The sequence below is a fragment of the Pezoporus flaviventris genome, unplaced genomic scaffold, assembly GCF_033815535.1.
Source record: "Pezoporus flaviventris isolate CSIRO_AGI_PZ_B2104156 unplaced genomic scaffold, CSIRO_AGI_Pfla_v1 ptg000013l, whole genome shotgun sequence".
Taxonomy (NCBI): Eukaryota; Metazoa; Chordata; class Aves; order Psittaciformes; family Psittacidae; genus Pezoporus; species Pezoporus flaviventris.
The window spans coordinates 20,314,743-20,339,727 of NW_026892561.1; the positions used below are offsets into that span (position 1 = coordinate 20,314,743).

Genomic DNA, 24,985 nt, shown 5'->3' on the forward strand with positions numbered 1-24,985 from the left:
GCTAAAGAGCTGTGTTGTACTAAGTCACTTTAATATGCAATGTTCTGTCTCATTCCCAAATTTCTGTAGCATTTGGGAAAAGGAGGGAATGAAAATAAGACTGAGAAGATGACATAAAATACCTGGCAAGTTGCTTTCAGTTTTTTTGTGGTGTGGTGTTTTTTTGTTTTGGGTGGGGGGGTTTTGTGGTGGTTTTTTTGTTCTTTTTTTTTTTTTTTCTCTCCAAGCATTTATTCCTATGCCAGGTGTATTGGAAATTAACCGCTTGGGTTATTCTACATAAAGTGTTGAAGTTTCTGCAGTGTAGTTCAAAGAAATGAAGTTTTCCAGCCCTTGGGTTTTTTTAAGTTTGAAGGTTTATGTGGCTTCAGCAGAGAGAGATCTGTAGTTAGCTTTTCTGGTCACTACTTTCTCAGTGGAACTTCAGTCAAATGTTTCTAACAAAATAGCACACAAGGACTGGGTGGGGATATCTCTGGGTGTGTTTCTGAGAAGGAATTATATGATCACAGGTATTTTTATGTGGGTTTTGAGCTTCACTAGACCAGTTTAGAACAGAACAACTTGAGCTCTGTCAAGCTCAAGTTTGGGTGTGATGCAAGTTGTTTCAGGACATACCAGGAAGAAAGGTGTTCACAGAAATGTTATTGGTAAGGTAAATCATACATTGCTGTTTGAGGATGTAATGGTGTGGCTGTTGTTAGGCGCTGTGTGATGAGAATGGGGTGTGGTGTCAGTATTACTCACTAGGTATTAAAACAATCACAGGCATTTATTCTTTTATTTAAAATCTGAAGGGGAGTACAGGGGAACGTTCCGCTGTGTCTTCCTGTGAGTAATACATGATTTCACCTGAAAAGTAAAAATGTTAGTTATCCTTCCCCTCTATCACCTTCCCCAGGACAGGGAAAAGAAGAAGACCTTAGACCAGTTCATTTGCCAGTTTATGTGACAGTAATTGGGAGATACTTCAGGAAGGAGAAGTGACAGCAATGCTCTCCTTCAAGCACATCTGATAATTCATTAATGTAACTGCAGAACTTAGTGTAGCTTTTGAGAAGTGGGAATAGAATCAGTCATGTTGAAGTGACAAGCTGGTATGTGAGTTGTCATTACAGAATGAAAATTGACAGTAAGCCTGTGAAAATCCAGTGACTACAGCATGCTAATAAAAACATTTAAATACTTTGTCCCTGTTAGGTTTTGTATGTTAACATAATTCCCAGTACAATTTAGTAATGCTATTACAGGTGGCTTTGGCTAACAGATTTTGAGAATTTTCTTTTTTGAGTTGTCATTCAGTTTTGTCTTATTGTCATTGCTTTTATTCCCAAACCAGTGAGTGGTAAAATACAGTAATGTTTAAAGTAATGTTGACTGCACGGGTAGAAAGATGGTTTCAGTGCCTAGTTTTCCCTTCCTATGCCTTATCACACATTTGGATACCTGCTGTTTAATAAGAGGCTTATACAAGGCAAGACAGAGGGAATTTAAATTATCAAGTCATGGAAATACTGCCTGAATAAGGCTTGTCACGTACCCTGGATTGGTGTGCAGGAATAGAAGTGTGATTGAGAGCTAAGTGCATTCATTCTATTCTGAGAGTCTAAAAGAGGGGAATAACAATAATGATAAAGTAGCTTTCAGTGTAATCCATGTGTGCAGTAATTGTGAAACTTTTGTCAGATTTACTCTGAAGGTACTAGAATAGGTAAAATTGCAGTCAGGGTTTGTGAAGATGCAAACACTTGTAGTCTTGTAGCAGTCTGTGGTGGTGTGCCAAATAAAAGCTGTTGGTGTTCCTGGAGTTTTCTCCGAATCAGACTACATCAAGGATTAAATTCGTGAAGGAGGTTTAAACATCCGAATGAATTACAGAGATGTTTGCGCAGCTGTTGTTGTCTTCCTCCCCCCCCCCCCCAGCACTGTCTTTCAGCCCTTAGTCTTCCGTGAGAGAGGTCTAATCTGTGAATGAACTTCATTAAGAGAAGTTTACCCTTTGCTTTTAAAAAGGTAGACTAGTTCAGCATGCTATGGAGAACTATTTAATTTTTTTTAATAATAGAACTCTGGCAATAGTCTGTGAGATTGTGTTGTATGTATTTTTTATTTTACATCATTCCAGTTGCTGCTGTAATATAGTTGTAACGTGTTTTCAGAGGTGAATACATCTTTTAAGATTTAGCATTATAAACTGGGAATGAGAAAATTTTTCTTCATTGGCTGTTTCATTTAGTGCAGGTTCCATGCAAAGTAAGCAGTAAATAAGAGAACTTTTTTCTAAAAGACAAAATTATATGTCTGGAATAAAATTGTTCTTACAAGTCCAAAGCAGCAAAATTCATCAGGTTGGCGTTGGATTTTTAATAGATAACTTCCCTGGATTATTAGTTTGTCCTCTTGCTTGGGTGATTTTTCAGATTATGTAAATCTAATGTTCTGTAACTACAGTTACAATTCAAAACATCTTTTGAAGAGGAAGTAAGATACTCTTCTCCCATTTGAATTCAGGTTTCTGCCAAAAATAAATATACCTCATAGCCATTAGTGACAGGAGGATCAGTGGGATGTTGGAGGTTTGAATTTTTTCTCTTATACAAGACTCTTGCATTGTTTGCTATGTAGAAAGAAGTACTTAAAAAAACCCAAACAAACATAATAAAAACCAAAAAGCCGCTTTCATTTTTGTGGTTAAACTGAGTTCTTCAGTGTTACTTAAGAGTAGGTGTTTAATGGAAACCCTGACACTTGAGCCTTTTGTTTCCGCTCATTAAAACCAGGAGTACTATTTTTAATGATCTTCTAAAGCGAATATGCTATTTTTATAAATCCGGAAAGTAAGAGAGGCTAACACCAAAGCAGCAAAATATTTAAGTTTGGTGGGGTTTTTTCTTTCTCCTTCTTTTTTTTTTTTTTTTTTCCTTTTTCCCCTCTTATAATTGAAGGTTACATGAAAAGTCTCATTCAAAAGGAGTACCTTGCCCCAGGCTATTTCAGGCCTTTGGAACTGCTCTTTTTAGCAGTGCTACAAATTGAATCATCGGGTGCTAGTAGCATTTAAAGCAAATGAGGCTCAATTACATTGTGAGTCAGAAGCAGCTGAATTAACCTGCTTTTCAGCAGCACTTCTGTGACCTCTCCTGCTGATATTTAAAGACTTTAAGCCCTGTGTGAATGGTGATTTAGCACAGGTTTGTCCTTGCTGGATAGTGTTTGGATTTTTATGACAAAACTATGCTCAGAGGTCTGGACAAAATCTTGAATAGTATGTTGACTAGGTAACTTCTTTTTTTATGCAGCTGTTAGAACAAAGCTGAAACTTCCCAGGCTCGGTGCCATTTCTGCAACAAGCTGCTTCTTAACCTTGGATGACTCCTGAGCTTTAGCATAGATTAGGTTATGTTATTAAAAAATAATTGGGGTGTGTGTCATGGAAAAAAGCAGAATAGTAATCTGTGAAACTTACGTTCTTTATCTTGATATTCTTGCTGTTATTGCCAGTGAAGCTGGTACGGGGCTCACCAAAGAAGGATTAACTGGCCTAGTTTGGTCCCTGTAAGCTATTTTTGTATCTGCTATTGTAGCATTTACATGATTGCTTCTTTGTTTGCAGTTCTTGGTTCTAGGAGCAGAAGGAGAGAGTTATGGACTGTTACAGCATTCTTTCATCTTCTTTAGAGAGCACTTTGCTCAGTGCTGTAGCCATGATGAGCTGAAAGGATGGGTTTGATTGTATTTTTGTGTTTTGCACTGTCAAACGTCCGTTAATTCTAGCTGTGAAGCCTTGTTTTTGAAACAGATAATTTGGGGATAGATTTAGTATAAAGGAACCGTTTCATGGGTTGTTAATTGCTTAAGTTCCTTATTCCATTTCACCTACTGTCATCATTCCAAACTGTAAGTCTAGTCGTCCTTATTGTTAGGATTGCTTAATGTGTAATTTATCAAATACTTTGGAGGTGGCTTCAATTAATGAAGCCACACTTAAAAATTTGTGTTGCCCTGGTAGTGCTTAATGAGTTGCTCATGAAACTGCACCCAAAAACTTCTCGAATCTGTGTTGATGCTAAAAGAGGTTGTCTTGAAGTTTCCATCTTCTGTGCTTCCTCTGCTTTTTCCCCCTAAGTTTCCAGGACTGCTTGACCATATAACAGATCTGGAACAGCTTTTGTAGCCTGTCAGAAGCTAATGTGGGAAGGAAAGGGATTTGGTTTTGATAAGCTTAGGTCCTTGGTGTAGATGACGTGTCAGAGCTGGCACAAGATTACTTTCTGAGAAGCAGTTTTGACTTGCTCCACTCTAAGCCATGCATGAAACTGCACTGAAAATGCCCAATAGGTAGTTTCGTTATCTGTCTTCGCTGGTGGTAGAATGAAATCCTGGAAAGGTCTGGATGTTTCAGTCCTCACAAGGATAAGATGGTTAACCCATGTAGCTTGTGGTAAGAAATGCAGGTTATTATCTACTGCCTTAGCAGAGGTGAGATTCTTTTGCTGTGATGTTAAATGTTGTCTGGAGTATTATGCTTGTAGACAATGACTATGATTTGGTCTTTTGGGCGTTTTCAATAATCTTTTAACAATTGTTCTAGACAGAGATGAATGCAGCTCATCTCACTTATCTGTGAGAGAAATGAGGAAACCCTAGATTATCTTCTATTAGCAAGTCCTCAGTGTGCCTGCCTCCACTTCTTGGTTGTTAAGCATGCAGTGTTGTGGTAAGCAGAACAGTGTTTGGCAACTGTTTTCAAATGTGCATATTCTCTCAGAAGATAATGATGCCATAGTTTCTTGCTAATCTAGAAATGGTATTATATGGTTGACTGAACAGGTGCCTGAAGCAGAGGAGCTGGATTCTTCAAGCTGATGTAGTTTAGTAATTGTCTCACAATCTTTAAAGCTATAAGAGAGTATAGAATCATAATAAAGCTCAGGGGGTGAAAAAATTTCTTTGTCATTGTGAACTCTTGCTATGGTGATACTAGGGGCTCCGTTGCTTATTGAAGTAACATCACAGTAGCTTAGAGATTGCTTTGTATGCAACATATGATAAGAGAATCTTTCTTTTGATTGTAATATGCTTAAAGTGAACTTACAAATTAAAAACAAGGTATCTGAGCAGCTATATTGGTTGTTTTGTATAAAATATCAGTAGGTATTCTCTCTGCTTTTGGATGACTTTGTGCTTTTATTAAAACATCTTTTCAACATTTAAGTGCAGTCTTCCAAAATAAATTGTTTTGGAGGTAAATAAAATAACTGAAGCTTTATTAAAATACTGCTACATAAACAGTTATTAACATGAAGCTCTTTGACATCTGCTTTTAAAATGGAGGCAGCATCTACTAAGTGACAAGAAAAACCACCTCTAAGTCAAATTTATAGGGAGGAGAAGAAAAGAAACACTGAACAGGAAAGTCTGAGACGGTTCTCAAATGGACATTTAAAGTATGTTTTCTGAATACCAGTGAAGTTCTTTGTAAAATGGGATTTCATGTTTACATTTTGCAATTTAAATGACTCATTGAAATAGATACTTCTCCAGTGCTTGGCAGCAGCATTTATATTCACTTAGATGGCTGGAGACATCTTAGTGTGTTTAGAGTGTGTTTCAGCATTTTCTTACTATTGTACCTGGAATTTTGAACATGAGACTTGCATTTTTTAAATCTACCAGGAAGTTTGAAAACAAATAGAAACATGGTTTTTAGGAGTCTAAATATGGGAAGGAGGCAGGGAGGAGGTTCAGACTGTTACTCAATTCTTGCCTTGCAAATCTGTCACAGAAATAGTTTCAGTAATATTTGCAGAGTATACTACAAAAAAAGTGTTCATGCAGACAAAGCCCTCAAAAAGGACAAGCTTTGGCAATTTCTAGAATTATTTTATGTTTTGTTTCTTTTCAGGGAGTATTTCTTTTTGCTGGGCAGCTAGGGAGTGGAGAAGGAGAGAGCTATTAAAGGTTGTGTTGGAGGTGGGAGAGGTTTTTTGGACAGTTTTTGGCCAGTGTCTCCAGCTATACTTTAATTCTGCTCTTCTCTGTCTCATTGTTTCACATTGCATTGATAGTGTTAGTGTAGCTGTAGTGTCACTGACATCAAAAGCAGAATTATATCTGCTGAATCAAGCTGGGGGAGAGAAGCTCTTATTGGAGAGTGGGTGGCAGGCAACACTTTCTATTTTTTTTATATTTTTTTTTTTAGGTTGGGGTTTTTTATGCTTTCTCTTTCATTGAACTGTGCTAGGTCTTAACTATATGATTCATGTATACTTACCTTAGTCTGAAAAATGATAAAGGCATCACAGGGGCAACAAGGTCTTTCCCACCCCTTGCCTAAATTTACTTTTCATCTACTGAACAGTAGTAGCCAGGTAACTAGGTTGTTCCTGCATGGAAAAGAATGATATTGGTCTTGATGATTTTGATCTTTATTGTCAGTAGCACATGGCAGTCTTATTACTGCTGTGATACTTTTTGACACTTCAGGTTACTAAAAGGTGTGTAGAAAAGAACAAGCTTTGCTTCAGCAAGTTAGGACTCAAAGGTTGATACTCTTTTACCTGTGCCTATGCAGCTGAAGTGTTTGCAGTCTCTAGAATGCTACCGATTTTCAGCTGCTTTTTATTCTTGAAGCTAACTGCTTAGTTTTTTATTTTAGGTGAGCTGTTCATGTGACTGATTTGTTGGCCTGTTTCAATTAGATGAGGTATTGGTTGTGCAATTGCTGTCCACTCACGTTTCTAAAGTGCTAGCTTCAACCAACTGTGCAAAAGGTTCAGCTGGAATATCTTAGAAAGGAATGATTAAGGAAGAGTAGTGACTTCTCTAGCTGACATCGAGAAATAATGTGTCTGTACCCTTGAATCTGAGTAGTTTTACAAGTTTGTCCTGTAATATGGCTTGTTTCAGGGGTGATACGAGGGTAAGCACGACCAAGCAAACCTTTTTTCTTGTTTGTTTTGTTTTGTTTGCAATATAGGTACTTGTATAAAAATGCTGAAAAACTGACACTGGAGATTTTAGTCCTCCTGGGCGCACTAACCTGTTTTTTCTGGTCTTCTGGTATGAATAAGGAATTGTCCTCTTTAACTTCACCAATTACTTGGAAAGACCTCAGACTCAGTAATATCAAAATACAATTACTTCTTCAGGGGCTTATTAATTGCTTGATTATTAGCTCTAGTTTTCAAACTTGTAGTTATTGCAATTATTTTGGTTATTCGGTTGTTCAGAAAGCAGCTGTTCAGACATATGTCTGCTTCAGGGAAAAGCAAATAATTTGCTTGCCTCCTTGAAGGCAGGATTGATAGCTCTGGAGCTTTTGACCAGTTGAGCTAAAGTCTCTCTTCTGAAAACTGGTACAGATTTTTTAAGTGCCTTCTTCCTTTCTTCTAGTAATCAGATCTGTGCTTGATTTTTCATCGTGGTTTAATCATTGTTGCAGTCACTTGCATTGGCAAATCCAGGAACTTTTAATTTGGAATGAAAGGAATATGTTCTTGACATGCTTGTCTGCTATTAACTTCCTAGACTTAATCATCTGTGGGCTTGGGAATCCTTACGATTGGCAGAAAAAAAACATTCCTAGGTAACAGATCATGAAACCATTTACTATAAGAGTTGGTCACTTTGCCTTTCTTTTAGATAAGCTGTAAGGGATGTATAATATCAACCAGAAATTATGAAGTTAGTTGTGTATATCTGCCCTGAAAATACGCTATTTGAGCCATATGCAGGTTGTATGCTGGGAGGGGAGGGGGTTAGTAGGAAGGTTTAATCTTCTCCATGTGTGTTGTCTTTAAACATTCCTGACCTTTATGGTGTAAAACCAATGATTGAATGTTGAGTGAGAATAAGAGGTCAAGAAAATGATATAGTAGGTTTCATTCTCTCTCCCCCCACCCCCTTGAAACACTGGATAAATAATTTAATTCAGCAGTTTTCCATTCTGTAATAAGATATTATTTCTTGCCTCCCAGGATGTTGTGAAGCTTAAATCTTTGTACATTGCTTTTAGATCCTCTGTTGGAGAGGTACCCTGGTAGAGTTGTGATGTTGGTTGTTTAATGTTGGGTATTTTGTTTGTTTCCCTTGTCCTGTTAAAATCCAGGAAGCTTCAAATGAGGGATAACATCTTGTCCTTAACTGTCCCTATTTTCCTAACGTACTTTCCAGACTACCATATATTTTTGCATGGAAGTATGCAAACTTTTCCCTTTGTTTTCACAAGTCAAATAAAAATTACAGAGGATAAAAGAAAGTAAGTCTTGAATCTGATTTAACTGAGCTTCAGTGAGTTTGGGACAGAATTTTGACGGTGTTCATGATTTTCTCCTTTTTCTTTTAAAAGAGACTTACTGAACTGCCACTGGAGCCTGCTGGTGTTTATGTGTCTTTGGAAGAAGGGTGGGAACATGTATTACACACGAACTTCTAAGATTTGCTGTTGGGTGGGAATTTCTATTGTTACAGAGCTCTGTCTTCTGGGCAAGCGTTCAGTGGTGTTGAGGGAGCGTTCATGTGAGCAGACATGCGCAGATGAGGAATGAGGAAGTGAAGCACTGGCCGTCAGTTGCTGGTGTAGAGCAAAGTTTCAGCGAGCAAACAGGGCGGGGGGAGGGAGGGGAATCTCAATCTATCAGAAGGACTACACTGGGCTTACTCTATGCGTTGTTCATGGAGCTCTCTGGGCAGTGGTAAGCAGCTTTTTCCTCTACCTACTCTTCTCTGATCAGGCATGGCCTTTCTCTATTTTTTTCAGAGGTTTTTCTGTGGAACTGGGTATGGAAAACACAACTAGCATGATTGATCCTGTTCTGTGAACCGTGGAGTTCTGGCTGGCTGTGTGTGTGTGTGTGGCTTTAGTATGCCTTTTGCAAACTAAGTGTTGAATGTCTATAAACAACCCATTACTTTTGGGTGGTCAGGGTTTTCCCATGGGGTATCAGGTCAGCTCTTCTGTAAAATGAAATTCAGGCCTTTGAAAAGTATTAGTTCCTGCACTCCTCCTCAGGAAAAAGAAAAAAGAGATACCTATGTGTTCTCAGAAACACTTTATTACATAGAACACTCTGGAGTAGAAAATTTACTGCTTAAATAGGTCCTGTGAAGCAGTAGTGAAAATAGGTGATGTCTGGCACTAGGCAAGTATGGGGGGGGTGGGTGTTCAGTTTCCAGGTTTTGGTTAGGTTTGTACTGTGAGCATCTGGTGATCCTTATTAATTATGAATTGTTTTGCTATTACTAATTTTGTTTAGGTTGTTGGTTTATTTTTAATCTTGACTGTCAGGTTTTTGAAGTCGTTAACATATTATAGAACAAGTCTCCCAGGAGAGAGAACTACATCTTTGGCTAGGTTACTTTTCCTCAGAAATATGTATGTTACTACCAAGGAGTAAGAGTCTTTAGAAGAATTTTAAACATGGTATTTTTTTTTAATTGGATTATAGATTAGCTGAAAGCCATATTTGCATGAGTAGATCAGTTGGCAAGCCTGAGTTTGTTTTGGCAGTGAGGAGCTGTGACAGTGTTAAGCTTTGCACTAAATAGGCTTATTTATAAGTTCACTGTTAACTGCCACAGGAAGTTCTGCTCGTTTTGTTTCTGAGTAAGACTCAGCAAAAATGCAACAGCTTCAGGACTAAAATAAAAGCAGAGAATAAAAACGCTATTATTCAGAATTTTGATCTTCAAATGTCAAGATGATTATAATATTGCCTGGGTAAGAAAAGGTTAGTGAAATGCTGGAGAGAGAAATGTAAAAACACTGGAGCAGACAATGCTCCTATGAGCAGTATGTACTGAAACAGCAGAAACTGAACAGAGGGTGCCCCGTAGGTGTGCTGAGTCATCTGCCTTAAACTGTAACATGACTTACTGTGCACTGCTGCTGGGAAAGATCAGTGTTAAGTTGTGCATGACGAAGTGGCACGTGATACAGCTGTGCTAGTACACATTAGATCCAAATAACATGTTTGTGAGAGAAGTCACTATATACTTAGTACTTGTACTGAAGGACTCAGAGAGTGCAACTAATTTAAAGGGGTTGAATTTTAACTGAAAGCAGAAGAGTTTTCCTGTATGTCATTGTGTGTGAAATTTGATGCCAGTGGATGTTGGTACAACATGTTCTACATTTTAAAAACATCTTGTTCTTGAAAGTTGAATCTGCAAAGCTTTCTAGCTACATGTGAAAAGCTCTGGCCATCATGGGCATAACACAGCTTGGACAGGAGAGTGCATTACCCCTCTGTTTTAGTCTGGCAGAGTAAGGAATGTGATAAAGTGTTAAGCAGTTATCTCAGAAGTTTATAGAATGATCCTGTCTTTCTTTGAAGCACTGGCAAGGTCCCAAAGGAGATGAGTAGCTGGTCTGATTACAGTGTGACATTTCCAGTCTGGGTTGAAGGATGGAATTTCAAGGATTTGGGGGGAAGGGCCAGAAGAGAGGAGAAATCTTCCTAGGTGATTCTAGCTGTGGATAGAAACAGCTTATGCAGAGCTAAGCAGGAGGAGACTTACATACAGGTATTTTATATTTCCAAACTCAGAAATAACAAAATAAGTCTGTCTCTGGTCCCAGTGTAATATTCAAGGTCTGTGTCTTGGGGCGTCTTCATTCTTCAATGCAGCTGCTTCTCTTACAGTTTAAGTTCTTTAAATGTGTCTTTTCAGGTTGTTTGTTTTCTTGGGTTTTGGCATATCTGTTTTTCTCAGTCATGCACAAAGAAGAGTGTGCATGTATATATATATATATGTATTTAAAGTGTTTGGAAGCTAACTGAAATACTTGGCAAATTGAGAGGGTGGGTTAAGTTCCTGATGCCTGGAAAAAGGGAAATATAACCCCCATTTTCAAGAAGGGGAAAATGGATGATGCAGGTAACTACAGACCAGTCAGTCTCGCCCCTCTGCCTGGCAAAATCTTGGAGCAGATTCTCCTGGAAGGCATGCTAAGGCACATGAAAAACAACAAGGTGCTTGGTGACAGCCAGCATGCCTTCACTAAGGGGAAATCCTGCCTGACCAATTTGGTGGCCTTCTGTGATGGAGCTACGGAAGTGATGTGTCCATCAATTCTGTAGAGCACTTGACATCATCTACCTGGACTTGTTCAAAGCATTTGACACTATCCCACACGACATCCTTGTCCCTAAATTGAAGAGACATCAATTTGATAGATGGACCACTTGGTGGATAAAGAACTGGCTGGATGGCTGCACACAGTGTTGTGGTCAGTGGCTCAATGTCCACCTAGAGACCAGTAACGAGTGGTGTCCCTCAGGGATCGGTGTTGGGACCGGTCTTGTTCAACATCTTTGTCACTGATACAGACAGTGGGATTGAGTGCCAACCTCATGAAGTTTAACCACGACAAGTGCAAGGTCCTGCACCTGGGTCAGAGCAATCCCAGGCACAGATACAGGTTGGGCAGAGAAGAGATTCAGAGCAGCCCTGTGGAGAAGAACGTGGGGGGTGTTGGTTGATGAGAAAATGAACGTGGGGCGGTTTCAGTGTGCGCTTGCAGCCCAGAAAGCCAACCGTATCCTGGGCTGCATCAAAAGGAGCGTGACCAGCAGGTCGAAGGAGGTGATCCTGCCCCTCTACTCTGCTCTCATGAGACTTCACCTGGAGTATTGTGTGCAGTTCTGGTGTCCTCAACATAAAAAAGACATGGAACTGTTGGAACAAGTCCAGAGAATGGCTGTGAGGGTGATCAGGGGGCTGGAGCACCTCCTGTATAAAGGTAGGCTGAGAAAGTTGGGGCTGTTCAGCCTGGAGAAGAGAAGGCTGCGTGGAGACCTCTGAAGGGGGCCTATAGGGATGCTGGAGAGGGACTCTTCATTAGGGACTGCAGTGATGGGACAAGGGGTAACGGGTTCAAACTTAAACAGGGGAAGTTTAGATTGGATATAAGGAAAAAATTCTTTCCTGTGAGGGTGGTGAGGTACTGGAATAGGTTGCCCAGGAAGGTTATGAATGCTCCATCCCTGGCAGTGTTCAAGACCAGGTTGAACAAGGCCTTGGGTGATATGGTTTAGTGTGAGGTGTCCCTGCCCATGGCAGGGGGTTGGAACTAGATGATCTTAAGGTCCTTTCCAACCCTAACTATTCTATGATTCTGTGAGCGGTCCAAAAAAGTACACGCCTCTAAAGAACATAGTGTCTTCACAGTAAAGAAAATGTAGAGGTAGTGTTTTCACATCAAGTGTTAAATCCTCCAAGGTATCAAGTGTCTGCTTGCATAATTGTAGCTGTTGTCAGGAAGCAGATTTGGGAGGTAACTGACTTGTCGTTTTTTACTTATTGTAAACATTACAGCTGACCATGATTTTAAGGTCCTTTCCAGCCCTAACTATTTTATGATTCTAAATGCCATAGTATTATGGGGAAGGGGGTTTTATTTAAATGGTTGAATTTTTTGTGTTTTGCTCACCTCTGGCATAGTGCTGGAGAGAAACATTAAAAAAAATGTTGTACTCTGAAAGTGTGAATATGCTTTTCTTTCCTTATCTGTATGAGGAAGTGTTCTCTTTCTGATGATGGTTCCAGTAGCTGTCTGTGGTAATGAAACTATCTTGTTTCCGTCATTTTATTGTGCTTGTAATCTCACTTGTTTAAAGTAGGTCTCTGAAGCTAGAGGATATCTTATTTCCAAGGTCATAGCAAATCACAAACCTTGTGAAAAGGCACACGTCTTTCCGAGTTTCATTACTTAAATGTATACCTCGTCTGTATGCTTTGTACCCGCAAGAGATGCGTGTTGTATCATAGCACTTGACTGCTGCCTTGTCTGAAGATCCAGCAGGAAAACTGGACCAAATATGTGGAAAGGTGTGGCAGCAGTGCTTGGTGCCAGCTGATATCCATGCAGCTTAACTAGCAGTCCCTGTGATGCCATTCCCATCTTGCATGGGACCAGAGGAATTCCACAGTTCTGTGCTGATCTGCCTGGGAGATTTATTAGCAGAGCAGAGTTTGTTGCTCAAACAGATATTCTTTTCTCCTCTAGGGAAAAGGTTGGCTGGATCAGGCCAGTTAGCCTTCTGTTCCAGCAGTTAGACTGTACTGAATTAAATGATTTCCTGAGGTTCTCCCAGCTGTATTTTCTATTGTCAGTGCTATCTTCGGCCTTCCTCTGGTATTTAGACAGCAGTTGTCCACAAGCACTGCAGGGTCTTGTGAAATGAGGGGTAGGAGAGAGATCTATCACAGATCAGGGGGAGCTGTCACCCCCTGGTGAAACATGCCTTTCTGGTGATCACATATCCACAGTCGTTGGGTTTCTATTCGTGTGTTATGTGCCAGTCTATTCTGGTAGTTAGGTACAAGGCCTGAGGCTCATTAAGACCCTTCTGAGAGTTGTGCTTGTGTGTAAGCTTTACTTCCATTGTTCTCCAGCCTTTTGAGACCTACCTTGGTAAGGGATCAGCAATGCTGCTAATTACTCTGTCCCTCCCTCCCCCGACTCTCCAGACTTCTCTTACAGCTGTTGAGATTGCAAGCAAGTTTGACATATTTGGGTATGCCAGTTGTCTGGAGTGGCCAGAGGTACTGGTAGGAACAATGTGTCTGTCTTTGTGGTGGTGTGGGTTTTTAAACTAGTTAACTTGTGTTAAAGTTGAGTTCAGCTCCTTTTTTCCAGAGCTTGTGATGGGGAGTCTCTGTGCCCATATCTGCTTTTTAGTGTTGATGGCATAGCTCCATGTTAGTTTCTGGTTTTAAATTTCCTCAGTTAGTAAGAAACTGTTCTTTTCCTTAACAGTTGGTTAATAATCAGTGCTTCAAATTATTCCTGAATTGCAGATGAATCTGGGAAATTGTTCATAGACATTTTAATAATGATGTGGTAGGAAGGAAGCAGTATGATTCAGGTCTTAATTTTTGAACCTCAAATGGTATTTCGTAGCGCAGCAATACATACACTAGATTTATCAAGCTGTGTAGCTGCTCTTTGCAGTTTGTGGTGTTTCAAGGTTATTTCTGTTACAGATTTGGTTTACAAAGAATGATTCTAGCTGGAATACTTGATACAGAGGTTTATGTAAAAAATACACAAAGGGAGCACGGAGAGGTGGGAAGGCTTGGAAACATGTTTCCTGGGTGTTGTAAGAAATTAGTTCAGTTAAGTAACTTACAATTGTAAATGTAAATGTTTTCATTTGGGCTATGATGATACAGTAGTAATGGGAATTATTTGGCTGTCTGCTGACAAGACAAAAGAAAAATACTGATTTGCTGTTACAGAGGTAATGCGGGGGGGGGGGGGGGGGAGCAGGCAACCCTGAACAACCTTGGCAGATCTTCCAGTTATGTAACAGTGGTGTTTGTTAACCACGTGCATTGCCTCTTTCTCAGTACCACCCTGTCTGGGTGGTATTGATTTCTTATTGATTCCTTGTGGGCTAATAAACAGTGGCTGTGTGGTATTGTACACTGCATTTTAAGATAGAAGTGATTTTTTTTTCATTAGCTTTAGAACTAAGCTTTAATATTTTGTTGATGAAATGTGGCTAAAAGTTTAACTAATAACTCTTCATTGTTTGCCTTGGCAAAATGATGAATGACATTGCGCTAAATTCTAGCACAAAATCCTGAGGCTGTTCAGAGATGCTGGTTTAGCATTACTTTTTTTGTTGTTTTTTTAAAATATTTTGATTCTGAATTGCACAAGTTCTAACCTGAAATTTCTCTCTTTGCCTATGCTTAGAATTGTGGTGATGGCGGTTTGGTTGGTTTTTTTTTTGTTTTTTTTTTTTAGGTTTGTTTTTTGTTTTGGGTTTTTTTTAGGGTTTTTTTTTTTTAAGCTAAGATTTGATAAAAGGTTGCTGCTTTGCTTATAAAAGAACTATATATGCTATATGCTGCTATATCTGAACAGATACTAGCAAGCAAGTGCGTACTCCTTTGTATAAAACCTGAGTCAGTGGTGTGTGGGCAAGAGAAACATACCTGGGTGGTTGGGGTGTTCATTTGTTGTTGTTTTGCTGCTTGATTTAGGAAAATCTGTTTGGTAGCAAATCAGTGACCTGCTTTATGTTTTTGCTAACTTTCCTGGTGATAGAAAGTAAGGCAGACATCAGAAATACTTCTTTTATTGGCAGTTTTCCTTTTGATAATTTCTTTTCATATCACTTCATCTGTCTACTCTTATTTTTCTTGGTTCCAGAAGGATGTCTTACTTTCCATTCCCTTATAATTAATAATATTCAATCCTTGTAGCATTTTGATTCAAAAGTGCCTGTCATGGTTTAAACCCAGTCAGGTAATTCATTCGCTCACTTCCCCCCCTTTCTTGCCCTCCCCCTGCTCCCAGAGGGACGGAGAGGAGAATCGAAAAGAATGCAACTCCCACGGGTTGAGATAAGAACAGTTTAATAACTAAGGTATAACACAAATCACTACTGCTACCATCAATGATAATAATGATAAAGGAAATAACAAGGGAAGAGAATACAACACCTCAGCACCAGCTGACCGATAACTCGCCCCCCAAGCCCGACCAAGCTCCGACCGATACCTCCTCCAACCCTGCAGTCTCCCAGCCCTTCCGGCTCACTCCCAGTTACATCCTGGGCATGACGTGCTGTGGTATGGAATACCTCTTTGGTCAGTTTGGGTCAGGTGTCCTGTCTCTGCTTCCTCCTGGCTTCCCCTCCTCCCTGGCAGAGCATGAGGCTCACAAAGTCCTTGGCCAAACCAAAACATCGCTATCAGCTCTGTTCCCGAGCTGAAAGTTAAAACACTGCACTACACCAGCTACCAAGGAGGAGAAAAATGACTGCTACTGCTGAACCCAGGACAGTGCCAAGTAACAAAGACCTCTCAGGTTGCCCTCTGTTGAGGTCTTTCATTGTAATTTCTCAATGCATTAAAGATGTTACCTTCTCTGTCAATATAACCTCTAGGTAGGCAATGAATGATACAAATCGGGGTTAGGAAAGGGTCCTTGAGAAACAGTCGGCACTCTTCCAGTCCAAATTGACTTCTAGAAGTTTTTTTCCTGCTTTTAAAGGATGGAGCTGCTTGGTAGGCAGGCTGGAGGCAAGTTATAAATGCTAAACTATGCCCAGTAATGCACAGAGTTTCCCAGGCTGAGATGTGACTGGATAAGTTTGCATGGTACCATGCAGCTCTGTACAGATCAGCTTGTGTGAAGGTGCTGTAATACGGGTGTGTAGTATTACTTAGCAATGTGCAAGAGCTGTATTGCATGCAGTGTCTGACTGTACCCTGAGCCATTCGTCCATTTTTTTTCTTGAGGCTGTGGCAGCTCAGATGTTTCTGTGTAGTCATTGTGTATCAACCCATAGTCCACTGAACTTGGAAGAAGACGTGCTTGTGATACAGGTTTTGTATGAGGCCTTGTCTATGCAAAAATATTTAACGTTTGCAATTAATACTGTAAAAAAAAAAAAGTTTTAGTGGAGTAAGCACAACAGCCCTTCAAAAATTGTCTTTTTATTTAAATGTAGTTGGTGCTAATTGACTCATTTGTAATGAAAAAGTGGACCATTAAAATAAAAAGCTAAATTAGTCTTCAGTGAGAAAGGTAACTATCTTGATTTTATTATATTTTTAGCTGCATAACAACAGAAATGGTTTTAAGTGACTTTTACATGGTAGAGACCAGCTGTCATGACTCAGTCCTCTATGTAATGTCAGGGCTACCCTCCTCGTGTAGTTACTCCTCGTTTAGTTACACCTCTACTAGTGGTATTTACCTAGCACAAAAGTTTTCATATGCCTGTTCCAGTAGAGAACACTAACTTCTGTTTTTGTTTTCTTTTAGGTTATGTTTCACACTATGTGCTGACTGTCTGTACTTACAGAAGATATTTAAAAACAAACAGACTTTTTTTCAAACATTTTGATTCCAGTGGAATCTGTGCTTTAGATTTTTGTCTTGTCAATTAACTCCTGAAACAATGCCTGTACAAGCTCCACAATGGACGGATTTTCTCTCCTGCCCAATTTGCACACAGACTTTCGATGAAACAATCCGAAAGCCTATCAGCTTGGGTTGTGGCCACACTGTCTGCAAGATGTGCCTCAACAAGCTCCACCGTAAGGCATGCCCTTTTGACCAGACCACTATCAATACAGACATTGAACTCCTTCCTGTGAACTCAGCCTTGCTGCAGCTAGTGGGTGCTCAGGTAAAAGTGCCTTTTTAAATCTTTCTGTGGTGTTTTCCTTCTTTCTTTTAAGAGGTCATGAATAAAAAAATATGACTGTGTTAATAGTATGTAGGGTAGGCATCTTTTTGTGAATTTTGACAAATGCATGTTTTAGACCTTTTGACACGCTGTAGTGAAGATGCCTCAAACAACAGTTCATATCTTGATTCTAGTGGTTGCTGACTGTGATTTTGTATTAAATTTAGTGTAACTGTGAGCTGTCACCAGAATAAGTTTGTTTGTGTTCACTTCTCTAACACATATCTAGCCATGCTCTGACAAAAGGGTGAACTGGATCAGTGAGCATATCTGGTGGGAAGTGATTCTTCTGTGGTAGGTTACTTGCTTTACCACATTCACCCTACCAGCTTGCTACCAAAGTTCCAAAAGCAGGAGAGGAGAGGAAGGCGATGTAGTTTAACCCCAGCGAGCAGTAAATACCACACAGCTGCTTGCTCACTGGGGATGGGCAGGAGAATTGGAGAAAAGGTAAAAATTTTTGGGTCCAGGTAGGAACCTTTTAACAATTGAAATAAAGTAAAATATAATAATAGGAAATAGAGGAATAAACCCCCCCAAAAAGACAAGTGATGCACAGTACAATTGCTCACCACCTTCTGAGTGATACCCAGCCAGTTCCCAAGCAGCAGTCAGCCCCTTCTGGGTAACCCCTCAGGTTATATACTGAGCATAACATGCTGCGGTGTGGAATACCCCTTTGGCTAGTTTTGGTCAGGTGTCCTGTCTCTGCTCCCTCCCAGCTTCTTGTGTCCCTCCTCATTGGCACAGCATGAGAGGCTGAAGCTTTTGATCAGGGTGAGCACTACTTCGCAACAACTAAAACATTGGTGTGTTATCAGCATTACTGTCACACTGAAGTCAAAACACAACGGTGCACCAGCTACTAGGCAGAAAATTAACTGTCTCAGCCAAACCCGGATGTAAGGGAAGTGGGATAGACCCCTCTGGTAGCAGCCTTTATACTGCTTTATATTTAATTTGAAACTGTGCTCTGGAAATGCCACTGACTGATGTGACATGCTACTCTAAATCCACACAGGTGAACGGGGGAAGTCTGCATGAGACAGAGTTGCCCCTTTCTGCTGGAACAGGTACTTGTGAGGTCAGCTGAACTGGTGATCTGATAGGAATGAGTACAACAATGGCATTGGTACTAATGGCAGCCTGAGGAATGGGCTAGGGATGTGGAAAGCAGGATCACCCTGTTCAGTTGCAGCGACTTAAATTTATGTAAGCTTATCATGGTTAGATCACTGGTAGTTTCCTGTGACCCATGCCTCCCAGGGCTTGACAGGATTGTGGACTTGGGGAGAGGAGGTACAATCATGTCTAACTTATGGGTGAGGAACAAGGCTGTAGATGGAATATGGTTATCATAGAGGAATTACTGTTTTATTCTGTTCTGCTTCTGTGTCTGGGCTCAGCACAGTTGAAGGAAGCAGAAAATTTAATGAGATCCATAGTTAATGAAAAGGGAGGAGCTATGTTGTGGAGGAATATTAAAAGTTGGGGAGGAAAGAAGGATTGTTACGATGCAGGTAGTGGGACCTAGAGATCCGGATGTGCTTTTGCCACTTCTTTTTCCATTTAGTTTATCAAGTAATATGGCTAATTTGTTGTCGGTCTTTTGTGGCACAGAAGCTCTTTTTGAAGTTTTAAAATTGAGTTATGTTTCTGGCTGTGCCAAGTGACTCATCCTGCTCTGCAGGAGAAGGCAATGAGACTGTGTGCTTCCATGTCTGTGATACACGTATGCCACCATCTTTGAAGAGCTTCCAAGCACTGTGAAATGTTTGGGTGGTGCTGTAAATAAATACTGTCATTTTCTTTCTCCCTTATATCTTCGTCCTTCCTCTCTGGAGTTTCTAGAATAGTTCCAGCTATATCCAGGTGTCCACATTTATGATAAATGTGTTTTTCTTCTTGCATTTGTTTGGTTGTGGTGTGGTGAGAAGCTATGTGATATCTTTAACTTGATCTTTGCCTGAATTAAAATTTCCATAAAAACCAGATTGTCTGGAATGAGATGGAAAACACACTGTCTCCTACAGGTAACTGAGAATTTTATTGTGACTGTGCTAGTTAGTCAGTCAGTTTCCTCATTCATAATGTGTGTGAGATATGAAGAAGGAAGAGTGGCTTTTTGGCAGTAGTATATTAATCTTGAGCGTTCCATGTTCTGAATTTGAACTGATGACATTATTTTTGTACTTTTTTAAATTTTTTTTGGTGATGACGATTCATAGGACCTTGTTTCATGGTCACCTCAAAGCTGCAAATGCCACCAAAAGAGAGTGTTCCCTTCCACCTCATTTGCTACTCATTCCTGCATGGATGCTGCTCACTGCATTCTGTTACCTAAAGGATAATCAACTTTAGCTGGGTTTTTATTACTGACAAGCTTTCCCCTTAAGAGAAATTTGCACCGCCTCTCCCTCAGCTCCTAATTTAAATCAGCATATCAATGAATCAGTGTCCAGTATAACTCGCCCTCTTTTCTCTTCTCTTTCTCTTTTTGGGACCTGTTACTGACTATGGAATACTAGAAAATAAGTACACTGCTTTGCTGTGAAGGGAAGCAGTTACTGTTTTCCTCTAATTTCACCTAAGGTGGTGGTGGTGGTTGTGTTTTTTTTTTGGTTGGTTTATTTTTTTTACTCTTTTAAGAAAAGGACTTTAAGTTAAATTTTGAGCATCCTGTTAAGAAGGTAGACTCTCTTTTTCTGAATTAACAAAAATGATCTGGAAGTAGCAAGCCAGCGTACCAAGCATGAGTAGTATCATCAACTTCAGAGAACAAAGCCCACTCTCTTGTTCACTTGATTTAGTTTCAGGAAGGTGTATGTGTCATTAATGTCCCCTGATCTCCAACAAAACCTTGTGCATTTTAACCCGAGTCCATGGAGAGGTGTGATACTGTTTTTTTAAATTATATATTCTGATAAAAAGGTTTCATATTAGAATGAAATACAGTATAATACAATTAAAGCTTTTAACTGAGAGGGGAAACACAGTTTGTTCTTTTCCCTTTGGGGAGGCTTCTTAGAAGTTCACACATCTATAAGGGCTATGCTTTTTTGCTATCAGCAGAGGAGACCAGGCAGTTTGAAATAACAAATCTATTCTGCTGTGGTTGGCAGCAATTGTGGGATTCCAGGGCAAGTCTTGTTGGTTGGCTTTCATGTAGGCACAATGTGTAAAATAAACAGGACTGTATTTCTGGGGAAAATATTCTAAATTTGTCATATACTCACTGGGGAAAGCAGTAACCTATTTCTGTGACAATGGTGTTCTCTCTCTGTGTCAGTTTTGTCACTTTAATGGTTGGTTGGTTTAATGGTTGGTTTCTTACTTGAACTACAGGTTATTTCTCAGTTTACCCTCTCCCTGCCCGTTTCCAAAAGCAGAACTTATTGCCCCTTGATATGGGAATTAACTGTTGCAAAAGACACCAAATTCCAGTTCCCCCACTGTAGTATGGAGCACATCAGTGGTGATTACAGAGCCTATTCTGGAAGGCAGTGGTTGGGCAATTCAGCCCACTCTAGGTAAGTTGAGACATGTTAGATGGTGGCAGGGAGGAGGAGGGATCCTAAGATGAAAATTATTATTTCTGGGAGAGCTGGAAATAGTTGAGCACCTGAACTGGAGCTAAGTGTATTGTGAGGGAAAGGAGGCGCATATCATCTAGTTCCAGCCCCCCTGCCAGGGGCAGGGACACCTTCCACTAGATCAGATTGTGCAAAGCCCTGACCAACCTGGCCTTGAATGCTTCTAGGGAGGGAGCATTCAGGACTTCTCTGGGCAGTGACCTTGAACGCAAAGCAGGAAGGCATTTGTGGGATACCTTCCTTGCTTTTTAAACTTTTTAGATAAAGAAATCCCTCAGGCCAATTTGCATTGGAATTAGGCTTTCAATTTTAACTACTTGAGTAATCCACATCCATTATACACAACTATTTTAAACATTTAGCAGGCCAGTGTTTTGATGGTACATAATCATGGATCTGTCATCTAACCTCTTCCCTCCTCTTTTTTTTTAACACATGAAACAGCAGCGTGCATGTTCCAAACAGGTGACAAACAAGTGGCAAAAATTCCTGCGGTGCTTTAATTTTATAGTCTTTTGCTGGATGTGTGTCCTGGGTTCAGCAGTAGCCGTCATGTTTCTCCTTCTTGGTAGCTGGTGCGGTGCAGTGCAGTGTTTTGACTTTCGGCCTGGGAACAGAGCTGATAGCGATGTTTTGGTTTGGCCAAGGACTTTGTGAGCCTCATGCTCTGCCAGGGAGGAGAGGAAGCCGGGAGGAAACAGAGACAGGGCACCTAAGCCAAACTGACCAAAGAGGTATTCCATACCACCGCACGTCATGCCCAGGAGGTAACTGGGAGTGAGCCGGAAGGGCTGGGAGACTGTGGGGTTGGAGGAGGTATCGGTCAGAACTTGGTTGGGCTGGGGGGGCGAGTTATCGGTCGGCTGGTGGTGAGGTGTTGTATTCTCTTCCCTTGCTATTTCCTTTATCATTATTATCATTGATGGTAGCAGTAGTGATCTGTGTTATACCTTAGTTACTAAACTATTCTTGTCTCAACCCGTGGGAGTTGCATTCTTTTCAATTCTCCTCTCCGTCCCTCTGGGAGCAGGGGGAGGGAAAGAAGTGGGGGGAAGTGAGTGAACGAGTTACCTGACTGGGTTTAAACCACGACAATGTGCTAAATAAAATTCTAGGCATTAGGCAATGGAATCATGTATCTCATGAGATAATGGGTGGATTGGTCTTAGCTCATAGCCTTTTCAGAAGGGAAAGATTACAGTTGCAGAGAGCATGTTTGGTAATTTTTTTTTAGTGTAACTTTTGGTGAAATGAGTTGCCACAAAAGAGGAATTGCATGTAAATAAGCTGCTCTTGGTGCAGGCTTCTGAGGAACTGAAGACAGTAGGCTTTAGGGTTGGTTTGTAGGTTTTTTTTGTTGGTTTGGGTTTGATTTGTTTGTTTTGGATTTGGGTTTGGTGTTTTTGTTTTGTTTTGCCAGGAAGCAAATCATCTGTGGGTGGGAAGGAAATATTAGGGAGAACAGTTTTCAAGCCAGACAAAAAGGGGTTTGGTCTGTTTTAACATTTTCTCACTCTGTGCAATTAAATGTCTAATGGCAATTAGTGATAACTCAAGCTGGCATTCTACATCAAATTATGTTTAAATTGCCAATTCAAAATCACTGCCTGGTATGAGATGATGCTTTAGTATTCTTTTCCGGTCCCCTTCCTCATGCCGTCATAACCTGCCTCTTCCCACAGCCACGAGTAGTCAGTCATGCTGATGGGCAGCATTCCACTGACAGGATACTTGTAGTCATGCCAAGGCAGATGTATGCAAAACCATCACAAATTTGAAGTAATTAAACTTCTGAGATTATTTTCCTTGTCTTGTTCTAGCTCCCCTTGGGAGGTACTATGTTCTATAAATACGTTTGCAGTGAAGACTGTGATAAAAGGGTGTGGTGTCTGAGAGAATGGAATATTGAATGAGGATGAAAATAATGAATTCACTCTGCAGGGCATCTGTTTTGAGGCTGTGAAGTGATGGTGTAAATAGATAGAAGTGACCATAGGGTCACAAGGATATTTTGTGAAGGAAGGGAAAATGAAAGTTTTTGGAGTTGAATTGTTTCTCAGTTGTCCTTCAGCAATTCAGTGACAGAGCCAAAATTAAAATACAGATCTCTTGTGACTTTTATGAATCATGTCTTTACCATTTTTCTGTTGGTAGATGTTGGCTTTTTAATCAGTCTAACCTTAAAATACTTTAAAAAATCTTGGAAGTGCATATTCTATTGAACCAGCAAAAGGTCAAATGAGATGTTTCACGTGAATGAAGATAAAGTGTGGGTAGGGCAAAATACATTCTCTTCTCCTGAAGACTCCTGAAACCACAAAATAAGCATCTTGTTTTATTGTTCAGTACTTCATTTGCTCCAGCTTAAGATAAACTCTAATCTCTTTTGGGCTCATTTTGCAAACAGTACTGTTGTGCAAGTCATATTTTTACACTGAAGCCTCTCTTGCAAAGAGAAGAAATGGGAGTGATATGCAGAGACGGTGTTGAATAGCTTAACTCTTGGAATATTTCCTCTGCCAGCTTTTTCTTGGGGGAGGGTGAAGCTTTCTGTTAGCTGCTTAGACAGTCCTTGTGTCTTGCTGGTGGAGTTGTGCTGTGTATGGCATTCCAAACTGCTGCTGTGAATGTGTTCTAAACCTACCTTAATTCAAGATCAAAATCCAGGGCTTGAGCACAGCTTCCTGTCCCATGTCTGCTCAAAGCCCTCTTTATATGCTGAGCGTTGCAACTTTGCAGTTGTATTTTGGGTTGTCACTGATGCCAGATTGAATGCTTGCAGGAGAAAATAGAAATTTGCACAAAATAAATTACAGCAGTAAATAGAGCAGAGACTGTGTAGTGTCTGTCTCAGCACAAATGCGTGAGATGTGCGTTGTTTGATCAGTAGGCCAGTTCTGCTTGTATAACTTGCCAGACAGAAGCAGACTGCTAAAGTGGCAGTGGCTTTGAAAAGGAGGCAGACTGTTCTTTTAACATGAAAGCAAATATTGAAGGGGTTCATTTTTGTTTCCCAAGCCCCAAGAAACCAGTCCAGTTGCAACAGTTATGGATGACCACTGTAAGATACAGTTGCAAAATCTCCTTTTGCTGAAGTCTTGCTTACAGATAAACAAAACTCAGCAAAACCTAACCCAGAAAAAACACCACTCCCTCCCCCAAATTAAAACAAAACTAAGAAACCCCCAGAACTTCACAAGCTAACTGCAGTCTGCAAAAGCATCCAGGCTAACCTTGCCATCTTGATGTGGTTAAACTAGGTTTTTGTTCACCTTTAATAGGAGTAAAAGGGGCAATGGCTGATACAGACTATCTTGGTTATGTTAGTTTTGGAGTGGTATCAACTCTCTTAGTTGTAGCTGATTATCTTATGCTCAGAGACTGGTTTTGTGGGTTTTTTTTTTTGTGGTGTTGGTTTGGGTTTTTTTTGTCACCTGTAAAAATAAGAGTTATGCAGCTAGTAATTTTATTTTGCAGTGTGTGTCACATGAGCAACTAGGCATTCACAGTTGTCTAAGTGTGTCACATTGTACAAGTGTGATCACGATTGAAAGTTTACTTTCTATTAATATTGTTAGGAAAGCTCCTGTCCACACTGATGATGTCAACCATGTATGTATGTGTGTGTATGTATAAATGTTATATATATTCACTGCTTGTATTTGCTGCTGCCATCATAATACTCTACACATGGCTGCGTTGCACGTAAAGGTTAGTGGGTTTGTAGCTGTCTTTAACTCAAGCATTAAAGGCTTGTGCTTTTAGATTGAGGGCCTGGGTTGGTCCCTGTAAGCAGTGGGATAGCGATTGACTTGAAAATAGAAGTTGAAGTCTGAGATTTGTTTGCACTTCATCAGCATATGCAAAAGGTGCCAGTGTTTAGTCTTCTAAGAACATCCAGTTCTCTATTCTCATTTATTGAGTTGCTTGCTGAATAGTGATGTTGAGAAACATTAGTACAGTGCTATACTGCACCCAGTAAGTTTGTTTAAAGCTTCAAGAATTTAATGAGAAGGAAAAAAAAAAAGTAACTGGTGGGGAAGGGTGGTCCAATGACCCTTTGAAAAATCCTGATTTCTGAGGAATGCTTGGATGAAGAAGCAAATGCCAGCAACCCCTTCCCTCCCCCCACCCCAAAAATAAACAACTCAAAAAAAACCACCAAACCCCATC

The 24,985-nt window shown here is 40.2% G+C and overlaps 1 protein-coding gene across 5 annotated transcripts in view; it reads left to right on the forward strand.

Annotated features, from left to right (window-relative positions):
- The window catches only part of RC3H1 (ring finger and CCCH-type domains 1), an 80,639-nt gene that overhangs the window by 11,633 nt on the left and 44,021 nt on the right, over nt 1-24,985 (forward strand). For all 5 annotated transcript variants that reach the window (XM_061452091.1, XM_061452093.1, XM_061452092.1 and 2 more), the window contains exon 2: nt 16,793-17,159. In XM_061452091.1, coding sequence (XP_061308075.1) covers nt 16,929-17,159 — 231 coding nt within the window. In that variant the 5' untranslated portion in view covers nt 16,793-16,928. The remainder of the gene's footprint in view (nt 1-16,792; nt 17,160-24,985) is intronic.